We start from the raw sequence: 17,712 nt of genomic DNA, 5'->3' as shown, positions 1-17,712 counted from the left end.
CCTTACTCCCTTGTCACTTCACGCCTGCTGCACTGTTTGCTTTTGCTTCAGTTTAACAGGTAAGCTCCACCCCCAGGGCTTTTGTACTTTTCAGCCCCCAAGTCTTGGCATGGCTGGTTCCCTTCCTTTTTCAAGTCTTTGTTTAGATGCCACCACTATCCAGACTTGCAACTTCTGTGAGGTTTGCAACTCCTTCTCTTTATTTCCCTTCCCCTGCTTCATATACCTCTCTCTCCCAGCATTTATCACCATCTGGCAGACGATATGCCCTACTTATTTATTTTAGTAATTTATTAGTAATTTTATTATTGTTTATTGTCTGACTCTTCTGACTCGAAGGTAAGCTCCACAAGCGTGGACTAGTAATTTTTTTGCTCATTGATAAATCCCCAGTGCCAAGAATAGTGTCCAGCACAGGGTGGTGGTGTTAGGTGCCATCCAGTCAGTTCCAACTCATAGTGATGCCAAGTGAAGGAATAGAACTGCCCCACAGGGTTTTCTAGGCTGTAATTTTTATAGGAGCAGATTGTTATGTCTTCCTCCTGCAAAGCCTCTAAGTGGTTGGAACCAGTAACCTTTTGGATAGCAGCTGAGCTCTTAAACATTGCACCATCCAGGCTCCTTGGGTTTCAAATATTTGTTGAATCAGTTGTTTTCGATCCATGTGGAAAAATATGTTAGACACTGTGTGTATGCACACGTACATCCACCTCCCACACTCGTGTCTTAAGTAGCATCTTAGTGATGTTTATCTGGGGCTTTACCAGCTTCTGTTGGAAAATTAAGTGTGGCTCAGGTGAAAAAAAAAAAAATTCTGTATCTTCAAAATTCCAGATTACTACATTTTAGAGCAGCTTACAGTCATGATGCACCCTTCTTGGACTGGACATCCTAGAGTGTCTTAATAGTGAAAAAAAAAAAAAATCCGTAAAAGTGGATTGGGGAGAGATTGGAAGATGAGAAGATGGAGACAGTAACTACAGATAACTCTTACAGAAAATTAGGATATGAAGGAGGAGAGGGAAGGGATAGTAGTAAACGCCTGAAAGGGATGTGGATATACACTTTGTTTCTCCTTATAGAATTATTGCTTTTTATCTCCTGATAAGGTGCTCATATTAAAAAAAAAATTCAGAAACTTGAAAAACACTAAAAAGCAAATAAAGGCTAATCGGCATCATCACTACCCAGATAGAAATAATTTTAGTATATGTTTGCTCAATAAATTCTGGCTTATTCTCTCTCCCTCACTAAATGCAGAATAAATAGAATCCCATTGTTTGATGTACAGAGGTTATTGTGGCATGTCTTCAAATAGATTCATATATAACCCAACAAACAACCCAACCCATTGCCATTGAGTTGATGCCGATGCAAAGTGACCCTATAAGACAGAGTAGAACTGCCCTATAGGGTTTCCAAGGAGCAGCTGGTGAATTAGAACTGCTGACTTTTTGGTTAGCAGCCGTAGCTCTTAACTGCTATGCCACCAGGGTGCCACATTTGTATATCTGCACCATTATTTCCTTATGATGAATTCCAGAAGAACAATTTCTAGATAAAAGAATTTGCCCATTTATCCTTGAAAATATGTCTACAAACTCCCGTTTTAGAAAGGTCACTGCCAGGCCATACGAGAAGGTTTATTTTCCCAAACTTAAGCACACTGGGTATTATCACTTTTTTTAATTCTTTGCCAATGTGACGGGCAAATCTTTGACTGTTAGTAGTGTTGAGAAATTCATGTTATTTTGCTATGTGTGTTCAAGGAAGTAGCCATTTACGTTTTTAGGTCATTTTTCTGTAGAAGAGTTTATTTTTTTTCTTTCTGACATTAAAATATCCTTTACACATTAAAGATAGTGATCATTTGTCATTTAGGTTGTCAACTCACTTGTGTACATACAAGATGCAAGGCCCTGTGCTGTGCACTGGGGATAGTGCTCACGAGCATGTTGTTCACACGTAGATGTGTGAGACCCAGGTACTCTTGGCCAAGTCCCAATAGCTTGTCATTACTGGAGTGAAAGGGACTATGTGGGAGAGTAAGTGATGGTTTCTTGGAATTATTAATAATCCGTTCCCTTTTTTCACCCCCTTTATAGTTTCCTTCAGCCTCCAAAGCCTCTGTCTTCACTCAGCACTCTGAGGGATGGAAACTGGAGAGATGGTTGCTACTGATGCAGTTTTTATGTACCCTGGAAGAACGGGGGAGAAAGTAAAAAATGAGGGTTGTGTTACCTAGCTGGCTAGGTAACAGTGGATGTTGGGATATTCTTTCCCTTTTGCATTTTAACATATTTACTGCATTGTTTTTCAAAGGACCAATCACCAGAGACTAATTATTGCACTTAAATATTTGCCTGAGATACTGCAACATTCTCAAATCCCTGGTTGCAGTATTGTGATACTTAGATCTAGGAAGTTTTTGTAGAACTGCTGTGTACCCGAATACTTTTTGAGAGAATTAAGATGTATCGATAATGCTTTGCCATATGAGTTTTTTAAAGCAACTTGTTCAATTTACTTACGTGTTCTAAACGTCTTCTTTCCATTACATGTTGTGTATTTTAATACATTGCATATTTGCAACTAGGTTCTATAACTTAAGTTTTGAAATTTAATTTTTTTTATAGTTTACAGGAATTTTATTTTTTGCACCTATTTCTTTTTACACCTATGTGAACCACTATGGAACAACTTAAAATTTTGTGCCATAAAAATATTTTTGTGGTAAGGTACTATTTTTTTAGCTCTAGGGATATATCAGCAAAAATACACCACACAATTTGAGAGACATAATTTTATGTTGATTGAGCACAAAGTATTTGAAGCATTGGAAGGAGATAGCCAGACAGCAGAGTTCAATGGTCTTGTCGTTTTCTTCTTCATTGTTAATTTATTGTCACATGTGAGTTTCCTATTTCTAATGGCATTGCAAGCTCATTGCACTTAAAACCTGCAATGTTTGCTTCTCTGCCACAATTGGTTTTTCAATACTTTATTACAAAGGATGAAACTGTAATGTTTTATTAACATTGCTTCTGGAAATGAATGCATTTTAAAGCAAATAAATCTTTTTGATAGACCTTTTACAAAATCCATTTGCACTAATGAATGCTTTCTTATGGTATATGACTTAATATTTGTTACTGTGTACACTGCTGTTTTGGAATGTTCAGAAATAAAGACTCTATTTCAACAATATCAGGTCATGCATGAATGTACAATATAAACAGCATAAATACTATATAGATGTTTCATTGCAGTTCTGAAAATGTTTATTGTTGCTATATTCTTGGTAGGGCATTACTATCTAAAGAAGATAGACTTATGCATATGACAATATGCATATTTGTGAAAACTACTACTGATTTCTCTAAAGCAGTTCTAGTAAGCAATTTGAGGTTTTAATTTTACGAAGTTTAGTTCCCATTTAGAAAGGCCACTAACACAAAAATAGCAATACCTAGAACACATTTAGGGATGAACACTGTCAGCTGAAATTTTCCTATTTTATTGGAGTCATTTTTTTTGTTGTTGTTTAAATATACATATATAACAAATCATTTGCCAACTCAACAATTTCAACATCGGGATTTCAGTGACACTGATTAAGTTCATCATGTTGTGTAGCCACTACCACTGTCCTTTTCCGAATTATTACACAATCAACAGAAACTCGGTGCCCCCTAAGCAGTGACTCTGTGGGGTCAAATTTGAAGTATTTTCTAAATATCAATTTTTATCAGTAAAATAGAAAAGTACTCTCAGTATTCTGTGTTACGTTTGGTATACGTTTATAAACTCTTCACCTGCAGGTACTGTGGAAAGTTTAGGCAAAGGATTTCATGTTGCCTTTTTAAATGGAGTTCTGCCTGAGGTCATTAGAGATCTTTATTTAAAAGAAGTGTGTCTTTGAATATAATTATACCACTGATTTTCAAATAACTTGCAGTTTAAATAAAATGTGGGCTAGAGGAGATATCAAAAGGGAAGGTCATATTTACTGAGCAGTTCTTTAGTGATAAGAATTATGCTAAAGATTTTATATACATTGTCTAATGTAATTCTAACAGTCACCTTCTGTCCTTACCACCGTTTTAAAGATAAAGACACTGAGTCTCCAAGGGGCAAATATTTAGCTAGGAAATAGTGAAACTGAGCTTTGAATCTGGGTTTATCAAAACTCACAGTCTGTTTTTCCCCACTAGTGTGCTCTCTTCCTGTGAACACAGGTCCAGTTAGTATATTTAAAAAAAAAAAGTTGCTAATTATATTCTGCTGAGGAAATGAAAGGGTACACTTCATTTTCACTCCAAATATTTCATTTATATTCAGAAAAATATGCTCAGCCCTTGAAGTTCATCAGTGAAAAACACAAGATCCAGGCATATGGGGTTTTACATTCTAGTTAGGAAGAGAGAGAGTAAGCCATAAGCATAATAAGTAAATCACAGTATGCTAAAAAATAAAAAAAAAATTACATATATATATATATTTTTTTGCTAGGAGGTTATAAATACTGTGGGAAAAGAAAAAAGAGATCATGGAAGGGGAGTTGAGAAAATGAATGTGGGGAAGAGATCGCACTATTAAATGGAGGGGGTGGCATCTGAGGACATCTTATTAAGGAGTTGGCACTTGAGCAAAGACTTGATGAAGAGGGAGCTAGTCCTGAAGATATTTGTCTTTCAGAGTTCCACAGAACACAAAGTGGTATAAGTTGACCATTTTCTCAATTCTCCCAAGAATAATACAACAATTATCATTCTAGATGCATAGGAGAGCATTTAATATGTTATATACAATGTATGGCATAGCGGAGTGGTTCTCAAAGTTTGGTCTCCAGACTTACAGCATCAGCACCTCTTAGAGACTTGTTAGAAATGCATATGCTCAAGCCACATCCCAGATCTCTTGAATCAGCCTTCCAGGTGATTTGCGGGACCCCAATTGAGAACCAAACCGGTTGCCTTTGAGTGTACTCAGTCTCATGGCAATCCCATGTGTGTCAGAGTAGAACTGTGGTCCATGGGGATTTCAATGGCCTATTTTTCAGAAGTAGGTTGGGAGGTCTTTTTTTCAAGATGCTTCTGGGTGGACTTGAACCTCCAACCTTTCGGTTATCAGTTGAGCGCATTAACTGTTTGCACTACCCAGAGACTCCACCATTGAGAAAGGATACTGGAAAGAAGGGAACAGCCTGTGCAAATGCTAAAAGGTAGGAGCATACTCGGTGTGTTTGAGGAAAGGCAAGGAGGCCAATGTGGTTACAAGAAGAGCAAGGAGGAAAGTAGTAAAGATGAGGTCAGGAAGGGGCAAGATCATGTAGAACATTGAAGGCCACAATAAAGACTTTGATTTTACTCTGAAATGGGAAGCTGTTTTATGGTTTTGAGCACTTAGTTTTAAAAGTACCACTCTGATATTTGGCGAAAACATAATGTAGGAGGACAGGGTAAATGAAAAGATGAATTAGAATATTTCAATAGTCCAGGCCAGAGATGATAGGAAATTGGACCAGGGTGGTAGCAGTGAGTTTCTATGGATCAGGTATCTGGACACAGCTTCACTGGGTCTTCTGACTTGAGGTCTCTTAAAAGGATGCAGTCATCTCAAGGCTCAACTGGGGAAGAATCTGCTTCAAAGATCACTCAACGGTTGTTGGCAGGATGCTGTTCCTTGTGGGCTATGGACCAGAAGCTGTCCTTCGTTTCTTACCACATGGACCTTTCCATGAGGCAGCTCACAACATAGGAGCTTGCTTCATCACAGCAAGCAAGAGAGAAGTGCCAGAGAGAGAGAGAGCTAACAAGATGGAAATTACAGCCTTCTATAACCTGATCTTGGAAGTGACATCCCATCATTTTGTCATATTCTATTCATTAGAAGCAAGTCAGTCAAGCTAAGGAGAGAAGATTCACACAAGAGTGTGAATACAAGGAGGCAGTTTTCATTGGGAACCATTTTGGACGCTGCCTATAAAACATTGTAGTCACCTTTACTGGATAATGCCAATTTAAAAATGGCTGTACACTACGTGTTTGCCAGCAGTGCATGAGAATTCTTGTTGCTACTCATACTTGGTATTGTTAACTTTTAACTTTTTAATCTGTGGGTGTGTAGTAGTGTCTCGTTGTGGTTTTAACTTGTATTGCCTTTGTTACCAATGAAATTGAACACCTTTTCATCATACGTTTATTGAATACTCTTTTTTATGGATTTTTATTTGTCTTTGTCCATTTTTCTATTGTGGTTTTCTTACTGATTTTAGTTCTTTATATATACATTATATTCTACAAACCTGTTGTCAGTCATATATGTTGTAAATATGTTTTCACACTATGTAGCTTGCCTTTTCATTCTGTAATTTTTTTTTTCGATGGATATAATTATTTTTTAAAAGTTTTTAAGTTTTTCTGTATCTTGATTCAGGAATATTTCCCTACCTTCAGATCATGAATATATTCTCCTATATTTTAGAAATGTTATTACATTGCATTTCATATATAGGTTTATAATTCATTTAGATTTTATTTTTGTGTATGGTGTGAGGATCAGTTACAACTGTATTTTCTTTTTCAGTATGGGCATCTAATTGTCCTGGTAACATTAATTGAAATATCCATCCTTTCCCTACTACTCTGCATTGCTACTTGTGCCATAACTCAAATGTCCATGTGTGTATATGTCTATTTTGAAGCTGTCTATCCTTGCACCGTTTCAAGAGGTAGTATATGATCAGGAACCGATGGTACTAGAGGAAGAAGTCCAAGCTGCACTGAAGGCATTGGTGGAAAACAAGGCTTCAGGAATTGATGGAATATCAATTGAGATGTTTCAACAAATGGGTCCAGCGCTGGAAGTGCTCATTGTTTATGCCCAGAAATTTGAAAGACAGCTACCTGGCCAACCTAGTGGAAGAGATCCATATTTATGTCTCTTTTCAAGAAAGGTGATGTAACTAAATGTGGAAATTATCGAACAATATCATTAATATCACATGTAAGCAAAATTTTGCTGAAGATCCTTCAAAAGCAGTTGCAACAGTGTATCGACAGGGAACTGCCAGAAATTCAGGCCAGATTCAGAAGAGGACATGGAACCAAAGATATCATTGCTGATGCCAGATGAATCCTGGCTGAACAACAGAAGGATGTTGATCTGTGTTTTATTGACTATGAAAAGGCATTCAACTGTGTGCATCATAACAAATTACTGATAACATTTCGGAGAATGAGAATTCCAGGATGCTTAATTGTGCTCATGAGGAACCTGTACGTAGATTAAGAGGCAGTCATTTGAACAGAACAAGGGGATACTGCATGGCTTAAACTCAGGAAAGATGTGCATCAGAGCTGTATCCTTTCACCATACCTATTCAATCTATATGCTGAGCAAATAATCCGAGAAGCTGGACTATATGAAGAAAAGCAGAGCATCAAGATTGGAAGAAGACTCATTAACAACTTAAAATATGCAGATGATACAACCTTGCTTGCTGGAAGTGAAGAGGACTTAAAGTGTTTGTTCATGAAGATCAAAGACCACAGCCTTCAGTATGGATTACACCTCAACATAAAGAAAAAAAAAATCCTCACAACTGGACCAATTAGCAACATCGTGATAAGTGGAGTAAAGATTGAAGTTGTCAAGGATTTCATTTTGCTTGAATTCACAATCAACAGCCATGGAAGCAGCAGTCAAGAAATCAAAAAATGCGTTGTATTGGGCAAATCTGCTGCAAAGGACCTCTTTGAAGTGTTGAAAAGCAAGGATGTCGCCTTAAAAACTAAGGTGCGCCCGACCCGAGCCATGGTATTTTCAATCGCATCATATGCATGCAAAAGCTGGGCAATGAATAGGAAGACCGAAGAAGAATTGACGCCTTTGAATTGTGGTGTTGGCCAAGAATATTGAATATACTCTTGACTGCCAAAAGAAGGAACAAATCTGTGTTGGAAGAAGTAAAATCAGAATGATCCTTAGAAGCAAGAATGGCGAGACTGTGTCTTACATACTTTGGACTTGTTGTTAGGAGGGATCAGTCCCTGGAGAAGGACATCATGCTTGTTAAAGTACAAGGTCAGTGGAAAAGAGGAAGACCCTCAAGGAGATGGATTGACACAGTAGCTGCAACAGTGGGCTCAAGCGTAACAATGATTGTGGGCACGGTGCAGAACCAGGCAGTGTTTCCTTCTATTGTACTTAGGGTTGCTATGAGTCGGAACCGACTCAATGGCACCTAACAACAACAACAGTGCTTTCACCAGAACTGTGCTGTTTTAATCACTGTTGCTTCTGTTTTGCTAAATAGCAAAGCAATTCTTGACACTTTGTTTTTCTTCAAGAATGCCTCGACTATTCTTATACCTTTACGTTTCCAAATACAATTTTTGGCATGAGTTGGTCGAGTTACAGAAAAACATCCTATTGGAATTTTTATTGGGATTGCATTGACATTGTAATACAATATGGGGAAAATTAATTTTTACAGTATTGAGTCTTCCAGTCTATGAACATGGGCATTTCTTTTATTGAGATATTCTTTATTTCTCTCATTAAAAATTCTTCAGATTCTATATACAGGGCTTTACTCACCCTTTGCTAGATTAATTTTTATGCATTTGATGTATTTTTTTTTCTATTTTAAATGATGTTTTTTAAAAGGTCATTATTCAGTGCTTTTAAGTGTTTTATTCAACAACTTTTAACTTAGTTATAATAACTTATCTTTAGAATCTTTTGGATTTTCTATATACAGAGTCAAATATAAGGATGTTAGCTTTTTTCTTCTTTTCCTTATATTTTTTTCTTTCTTTTTCTTGCCTTGTGGCCTTCAGTGCAATATTAAATATAAATAATGATGGCAGATAACCTTCTCTTTTTGCTAATTTCAAAAAAAGAGCTTCATATATTTTACCATTAAATTTCAAGTTTACAAAGAGCATTTCTTTATCATAAAAGAATGTTTTAACCAACTCTCTACATCTGTTAAACTGATACATTTATTCTGCTATTATGCTGAATTTTGTGATAGATTTTTCTAAATCTGAACCAACCTTGACTTATTGAGATAAACCTAACCTAGTCTGGCAGTGTTCATTCTGTTGTACTTAGGGTTGCTGTAAGTCGGAACCAACTCGATGGCACTTGACAACAACAGTCTGGTATTCTTTTTAAAGATAGATAGATAGACTTGACTTACTAATATTTTATTTAGGATTCTCATCCAATTTTTATGAATAGAATTGGTCATTAATTTTCCTCTCTTAAACTGTCCCTATTAGGTTTTGGAATGAAGATAATGTTAGTTTTATAAAACGAATGAGAGATTATTTTGTCTTTATCTGAAAGAATTTGTGTTGTCAACTGAGCTATTTCCTTTTTGTATACATATTTGATAACTCTCAGTGATGAAGCCATCTGGGCCTGGAGTTGAGGACAAATCATGTTTTAAAAATATTCTGATGTTGTGTCTACTTGTTCTATTTCCGAGAGTGTTATGATAAAGCCTCCCAATATGATGATGGTTGTGTCAGTTTCTCCTTATAGTTCTGTCAGATTTTGCTTTATGTCTTTTGAGGTCAGATGATTGACATATACATATTTAGATATGTTTTATCTTCCTGCCAGATTGAACCTGTTATTATTGGGATCCTTCTTCTTTATCTTTTTTTTTCCAAAGCCTTGAGGTCTGTTTTTCTGATATTAAATAGCTACATCAGATTTGTTTTAGTGTTTATATGCTAGACATATTTTTACATCTTTTATTTTTGAACATTTAGTATTTAGTTAAAAACACATAGTTCAGTTTTTAAAATCTAGTATATCATTCTTTGTCCTTCAACTAGCACGTTTAAGCCATTAATATATAAAGTGATAATGGATAAATTTCAATTTAAAGCTACCACCTTCCAAGCTTTCTGTTTGTTACATTTGTCCTTTTGTCCCCTTTTTTGCATTCTTTTTTAATCATTCTATTTTTCCTCTTCTGTTAGTTTGAAACCTATAGCCTAATCCTCTTTTGCTGTTTTTTTTTAGTGGTTACCCAAGAAATTCCAATTTTCATCCTTAACCTATCAAAGAATAATGTTAATCTTTATCTTTACCATTTTCCTAAGCAGCACAGGTGCTGCTTTGATATCTTCTGTGTGTGTGTCATTCAAGTTTCAATCAAGGATTGGAGGGAGAGGATATGTAGTTCTTTGGGTTCTCTGAAATTCAGAGAAAACAGCTAGCCATGTAAACAAGGCAACGACATATAATAAGAGATACTTAGAGAAAGATACACAGAGCAGTGATGGGACAATTGGATGATCACCTTTGGTAGGATCAGCAGGTTTCCCAGATGGTGAAATTGTTTTATCTTAAACCAGACCAATTATTCAACAAATATTTATCAAGAGACTAGGTACTACTTGTCAGGCTTTGTGCTAGATGCTGAAGATATAACAGTGAATAAGTCTGATATGGTCCCTACCCTCATGGGAGTTACATTCTTGATTCTAGTGAGTTAAAATATTTTCTTACTATAAAAGGACAAGCAACAGTAGGGTGTGAGGGGAGGGAGACAAAGAAGACTTACCTAAATAGAGTACTCCAGGAAGGCCTCTCTAAGGAGATGATATTAAAGCTGAGGCTGTTAAGTGAAGGAAAAGGTTATTCCAGGCAGAGATGGGGAAGAATTTGGGGTGCCTGAGCCCCTAAAAGAAAGCTGGTGAGGCTGGACCTGAGTGTGCAAGTGGCGGGACTGGATACATAATTTAGGGGCTTAGTGCGAAATAAAAATGGAAAGCCCCTTATTCAGAACGTAGTTAAGAATTTCGAGAAGACAACAGCAGAGCGTTAAACCAAGCCAGGGGCCCTTCTGAGCACGAGGCCCTGAGGATCTCTGGCTAGAGGCAAAGTGGTGAGCGAAGAATTGGAGGACAAGGCCTGCCTGGGTAAGAACTTGTAGAATCTCACAGGAATGGTAAGGAGTTTGAAATTTATTCCAAGTTCAATGGGAAACCATTTATTAATAATAATGCGAACACGTCTCTTCCTATCTGCCAAGCACTCTTCTAAATTCTTTAGAATTTTTTTCTGAATTTAATCCTCATACAATATTATACCCATTTAAAAAATGAGAACACTGAGGTACAGAGAGGTTAAGTAAGTTTCCCTAAGGTCACAGGTTGGATTTAAACCCATGCTTTGAAACTAAAAACAGTAACTTGAGAAAATGTGTCTTTAAAACTCTATACGGAAAATGGATTAAAGAGAGACAAGGGTAGAAGCAGGCACAAGGTGGATGTAGAGGGAATAGTATATACAAGGCAATAGTATGTACAAAGAACAGAAGTTAAATTCCTCAGTGAGTCAGAGATTGTTTAACTATATTGCAGGGTGCAGGGGAGTGCTAAAAGAAATTAAGCTGAAGAGACAGGCAGGAGCCAAATTCAGGAGGGCCTTGTAGCTGATACAAGTAGAAATAGGGAGTTAGATATCTCTGATGGAAGATTTGAAGGCAAAAATACAGCTAATACTGTACTGGCCAGAGCTCAATGCAGGTAACAAATCAGCTTTTTAAAGAATGAATTTAATAGAACAATTGGTGCCTACAAGATCGTTGGAAGACTGTTGGGCCAGGCTAAATTGGCTCTGAGATTGGGTCCTTGCACAGCATCGCAGACATGGCCTGACGGGTAATCTACCAACAATGCCAGAGACAGGAAAGTGGGGAATCTGAAGCTCCAGTAACACATCTTCCTAACTGTGGTCCAGGGATCCGGAAGCGGCATCATGGCTGTTGACTAGATAGGCAGAGAGGCACACTGTGCCTGCCAGCTCTGCCCCCTAAAACGCGGGTGGACATCATGTCCTACCTGTCCCACCCATGAAGGTAGTGAGCAGATGGGGGCCCCTGCTAAAGCTGCCACTGAATAAAACCAATGCCTCATGGCTGTGCTTGCCAACAGAAATGCCAGATACCACAGAAATGGGGCTCTGCCTCACTTCCACTTTACAAGAACAAGGAGTGGATCCTAAATCACATCTGGAATCCTAGTGGCAAGGAAGCCTGATAGGTGCATGTGGTTTTTAGCTTTCTATCCTCTGTGGTGTAGGAAAACACACCCAAAAGGAGTACCCTATCCTCCGCAGAGATGATTGTATTTGACCTGTAGACAGGGAATAGAGTGCGAGGAAAAGATTATAAGGCAAATGTAGAAGGTAAATTAGATAGTGCTTAATGACTTCTTAGAATGTGGTTTAAAGTTAAGTGAATTTGTAATAGTGGTCTGATACAATACTCGTCCTTTTGTGATTAACTTATTTCACTCAGCATAATGCCCTCCAGATTCATCCATGTTGTGAGATGTTTCGAGGATTCATTGTTGTTCATTAGCATTGTGTAGTATTCCATTGTGTGTATGTACCAAATTTGTTTATCCATTCATCTGTTGATGGGCACTTAGGTTGTTTCCATCTTTTTGCTATTGCGGATAATGCTGCAATGAACGTGAGTGTGCATATGTCTATTTGTGTGACGGCTTTTGGTTGTCTGGGCTTGGCAGATTCTTTTTAGCGAATGTAATGTCTGATGATTTGAGGTAAAGGAGGGTTGTGTTCTGGTCACCTACAACTTTGCGGCCCAGTGAGTTTGATGATGCAACCAAATCTCAGACTAAACTCTGATATCCATGCAGAGCTGATTGGCAAATGCCAGCTGCCCAGCATTTGAAGCCAAAGCCTAGGCTGTCTCCAAGCTTCGGCACTTAGTGGAGTGAGAAATTTACTAGTATCAGTTATTGTTGGATCTGTTTTTCCTGAGCAGAATCTTGTCAGGGAAGTTGCCTTATATGAACTGTGCTCCCTGCCTGAGGCCATATTTTTAAAAAATTAAACAATGCACATAATAAGAAAACCCAGTATTGTCTGTGTTTGTAGCAAAACAGATAAAGTCAGAGCTCCTTCTAGTCTGGCTCTTTTCGTGAAGATAGCCTCAGAGGGTCTGATGCAGCGATCTCTAACTGCAAACCCGTCAGGAGTCCTAGTGCCTCTTGTGAAATACCATTAACCAATAATTTGCTCTATTTCACTTGTTTTTCTTTTTTATTGTAAAAAATATACATATAACATGATATTTGCCAATTCAACATTTTTCAGGTGTACAATTCAGTGATATCAATTACGTTAATCATGTTGTGCAACCATCAACCATAATTGTTGCCAAATTTGCCATCACCATAAGCAGAAACTCATTGCTTCCCAATGACTCTTCCTTCCCCCGTCCCTCTTGCCCATGGTAACCACTAATAAACTTTGTTCTCTATACATTTGCCTATTCTTGTTATTTAATATAAGTGAGACCATACAATATTTGTCCTGTGAATGACTTATTTCAGTCAACATAATGTTTTCAAAGTTCATCCATGTTGTGGCATGTATCAGGACTTCTTTCTGGCTGAGTAATATTCCATTGTACATGTGTACCATGTTTTGTTTATCCATTCATCCTTTGGTGAACATTTAGGTTGTTTCTACCTTTTGGCTATTGTGAATAGTGCTGCAAAGAACGTTGGTGTACATGTGTCTATTTGTGTCACTGCTTTCAAGTCTCTTGAAAAGCAGGAGTGAAATTGCTTGAAATCACGCTGTTTTCCATAGCAGCTCTACCATTCTGTATTCCCACCAGCAGTAGATAAGTTCCAGTTTCTCCATAGTCTCACCAACATCTGTCATTTTCTTTGTTGTTGTTGTTGTTGTTCTTAGCCATCCTAGTGGAAGTGAAGTGTCATCTCACTGTGGTTTTGATTTGCATCTCTAATGGCTAATGACTTTGAGCATCCTTTCTTGTGCTTGTTGGCCATTTGAATATTCTCTTCAGTAAAATGTCTGTTCAAGTCCTTTGTCCATTTTTTGCCTGGATTATTTGCCTTTTTGTCATTAAGTTGTAGAAGTTTTATATATATTTTGAGTGTTAGATCCTCATTGAATATTTGGTTCCTGAAATTTTTTTCCCAATTTGTAGTTTGTCTTCTCACTTTTTTGATAAATTCCTTTAATGAACGAAAGTATTTAATTTCTCTATTTCACTTTTGTTGAAGAGAAATCTGGGAGTTCTGATGGTACAGTGGTTAAGAGCTCAGCTGCTAACCAAAAGGTTGACAGTTTGAATCCACCAGCCACTCCTTGAAAACCCAATGGGACAGTTCTACTCTGTCCTACAGGGTCCCTGTGAGTCAGAATCAACTTGACAGCAATGGGCTTGGTTTGAGTATTTCACTTTTGAGGGAATATCTCTGTACAACTTTCCGCCAAATTAAAGAGAAGTTTGTGTGTGTATGGATTTCTCCTGGTACGTATAAAAATGTTGTTGTTAGATACCATCGAGTTGATTCCGAGTATAGCGACCCCATGTACAACAGAAAGACTTCCCTCACCATCCTCATAATGGAAATATACCAGAAGATTATCTGTAACTCTGTCCTTTGCAAGGGTGATAGCATGAGCTGGTCAATTTCTTTTATTTTGGACTGGGCATATTTGGGTATTTTGCAGGAAAATAAATTAGTGGCCTAAATTGATTAATATTCTGTGTCTCCATAACCAAGTTAATAATATGTCACATATTACTTTAAAAATTTTTAAACATTATTTGTATGTTTTAAGGAAATAATACACGCAGATAGTTTAAAAAGTCAAATAGAGTTAAAAATTTCATTAAAAAATAGTACAAACTCTCTCCTTCTCTCCCTTCTTTACTCGGTCCTCTTCCTCCTCCTAAGAGGCAACGACTTTCCAATTAGTGTTTCTGTGTGTATATGAATATGCATGTGTGTGTGTATATGTATATATATACACACACACATATATAGTATATATATTTAATATATATATGATGTTCCTGGATTCCAGAATATTCTCTTTTCTTAGTTTACTCTCCTATTTTAGTGAAACATATTTACTAGTAGTTTTCTGAAACAGTGTACACAGAGGGTAATTTTTTTGACAACTTACATTCAAAATTGCTTTTATTCTAGTTCTACACGTGATTGTGATTGTTGTTGGTAGGTGCACTGGAGTCCATTCCAACACACAGTGACCTTGTGTATAACAGAATGAAACATTGCCTGGTCCTGGGCCATTCTCACAATTGTCACAATGTTTGAACCCCGTGTTGCAGCTGTTGTGTCAATCCATCTTGTTGAGGCCCTTCCTCTTTTTCGCTGACTCTCTACCAAGCATGATGTCCTCCAGGGATTGGATCCCTGTTGATAATATGTCCAAAGTAAGTGAGACAAACTCTCACCACCCTCTCTTCAAGGGAGCATCCTGGCTCTATTTCTTCCAAGACAGATTTGTTTTTTTTTCTGGTAGTCATGGTATATTCCAAGTTCTTCACCAATACCATAATTCAAATGCATCAATTCTTTGATTTTCCAAATTTTTATGATTTATAATATAAAATTCCAACTTGAAAATAATTTTCATTTAGAATTTTGAGGTCATGACTTTATTGTCTTCTAGCTTCCTATATTGTTATTCAGAAGTCCTATGCAGTTGTTCTTCTCAGTCCTTTATAGGACCACTATTTTCCTTTTTTGTTTTTGGCTTTTTAGTTTTTAAAATTCATTGTGCTTGGCATTCGGAGGGTCTTGAAAATTTGAAAACTCATGTCTAAAATTACATGTTGTTGATTTTAGGAAAATTCGTTCTTTTATAATTTTCCCCCATTCCCCGATTTTTCCAGTCCTCCATTTCTGAAACTACTATTAATAATATTACTTCTCATTGTGATCTTTTTGTATTTCTTCTTTCTCTGAGATACCCTCAGCTACATAGTCTAAACGGTTTTGATTTTTTATTTTGGCTATCATATTTTTGATTCCCAAGCGCTCCTGTTTTGTTCCCTCTTTAGAGTATCCTACCATATTTGGAAGAAATGTGTTCTTTTCTCTCTCTGAGGAAATTAATATGGTTATTTGAAATTTCTTCCATTTCCTTTTCTTTTTTTTCAGTTTCTTCAGAGATTTTTGTTTGTTTTGATCTTTCTCTGGCATGTTAGAGGCTGACCTTTAATATTTAGGAGTGACGCACTTAAGAAATTGGTGGAAGATTTGTACGTATGGGTAGGGCTTGTTGATTGGTGGGTTTTGCTGAAAAAACAAGGGATTGGCCTGTGACTTTTCAGTTGGTGACCCCCAAGTGTCAGAACTATAGGAATCTTCCCTGGGGTGTTTTCTTATATCTTCTGACTTCTTGCATTGAGGATAAAAAGTCTTCTATTGAGTGACAGGAAACCATGGTGGCATAGTGGTTAAGAGCTATGGCTGCTATCCAAAAGGTCAGCAGTTCAGATCTACCAGGCACTCCTTGGAAACTGTATGGGGCAGTTTTACTCTGTCCTATGGGGTCACTCACTGTGAGTCGGAATCGACTCAATAGCACTGGGTTTGTTTATTGAGTGAGAGAAAGATGCAGAATCTTACTTACTTCTCTGGTTTTCAGTATAGCCTCTCACCACCTCCCTCCTTTGGACCTGGTGGTCCTGAAGCTGGATATTTTCTTATTCATCTTCCCCAAAGGTAAACCTCTTACCCTTTTGTAAGGTTAAGTCAGGGTTAGTCACCTAATGCATATGGTGGAGATGAGGACCTGGGGGTCCAATTGTTTCCTTTACCAACTTTTAAACAATCATCCCATTTTCAGACACTCCTCCCACCTCACCCCTACCGTCTGGTCTCTGGAGCCTCAAATATTAAGTTTTCTGGGATTCTGCACATCTAGTTTTCTTGCTTCATACTGGTGTCTGCTTCTGTGGACACTTCAGATAAACCCTCTTCCAATAAGCTTAGTCTTTTGCCCACTGTCCATTACGTTTCTGTTTTCAAATCTTGTGATTTAGATTTTGTGTCCTAATGTCACTGAAGATGAATTTTTTTTTTTTTTTCTGTTCTCTCTGCTGGTTTTGGGGAATTTTCGAGAGGAGAAGGAGGTGAAAATATCTTTCTTTATTCCACCTGATAAACTGAACTTTTATTGAATTTTCTTCTGAATAAAAAAAAAATTTCTGCAATACTAATAACATGTTTATACAATACATTATTTAGACCTCTGATTTTTAAGTTTTTGACCTGAAGTAAGAAACATAGTTGACATCATCACTCAGTACACCACTGTGCACATACCTTAAATGAAACAAAATTTATAGTCAGTATATACAGTCAAGTAAAAACAGTTAAAAACCCGTTGCTGTTGAGCTGACTCCGACTGAGAGCAGCCCGTGTGCGTGAGAGCAGAACTCTGTCCAGCAGGGTTTACAGTGGCTGATTTCTCGGAAGTAGATCACCAGGCCTTCTGAGGCACCACTGAAGGGACTCACACCCCCAAACTTTTGGTTAGCAGACAATCATATTCACCATTTGTACATATCCAGGGACTCCAAAACTTAATAGTTAATATCAAATACAATTTTATTAATATTAAAAATCAATATAGACGAATCTAGAATAAGCAACAAAAGAATAAAAATGAGGAAATACTTGATGTAATGGTGGAGGAGCTGACAGCCAGAAAATCCATTCGAGTTAGGACACCCATACCGAGTGTGTTTCTTTCGTTATTAATCAAGTAATAATAGTAAAGTCTTTTCAAATTTGGAAGTAGGAATTCTCCTTTATTTCCAGGTGTCTTTTTCATTTTGAAGTGTATAAGCTTTAA

At 37.2% G+C, this 17,712-nt stretch overlaps 1 protein-coding gene across 2 annotated transcripts in view; it reads left to right on the top strand.

Moving 5' to 3' along the window:
- The window catches only part of SLAIN1 (SLAIN motif family member 1), a 69,273-nt gene extending 60,416 nt beyond the window's left edge, over positions 1–8,857 (top strand). The window contains exon 8 of one of the 2 annotated variants that reach the window (XM_064270006.1): positions 2,106–8,857. In XM_064270006.1, coding sequence (XP_064126076.1) covers positions 2,106–2,181 — 76 coding nt within the window. In that variant the 3' untranslated portion in view covers positions 2,182–8,857. The remainder of the gene's footprint in view (positions 1–2,105) is intronic. The other variant, XM_023547275.2, reaches the window with a different exon arrangement.
- The last annotated feature ends 8,855 nt before the right edge of the window (positions 8,858–17,712 follow it).

Source organism: Loxodonta africana, chromosome 17 (assembly GCF_030014295.1).
Source record: "Loxodonta africana isolate mLoxAfr1 chromosome 17, mLoxAfr1.hap2, whole genome shotgun sequence".
NCBI lineage: Eukaryota > Metazoa > Chordata > Mammalia > Proboscidea > Elephantidae > Loxodonta > Loxodonta africana.
The sequence above is the reverse complement of the archived record's forward strand: the minus strand, read 5'-3'. Positions and strand labels throughout refer to the sequence as shown.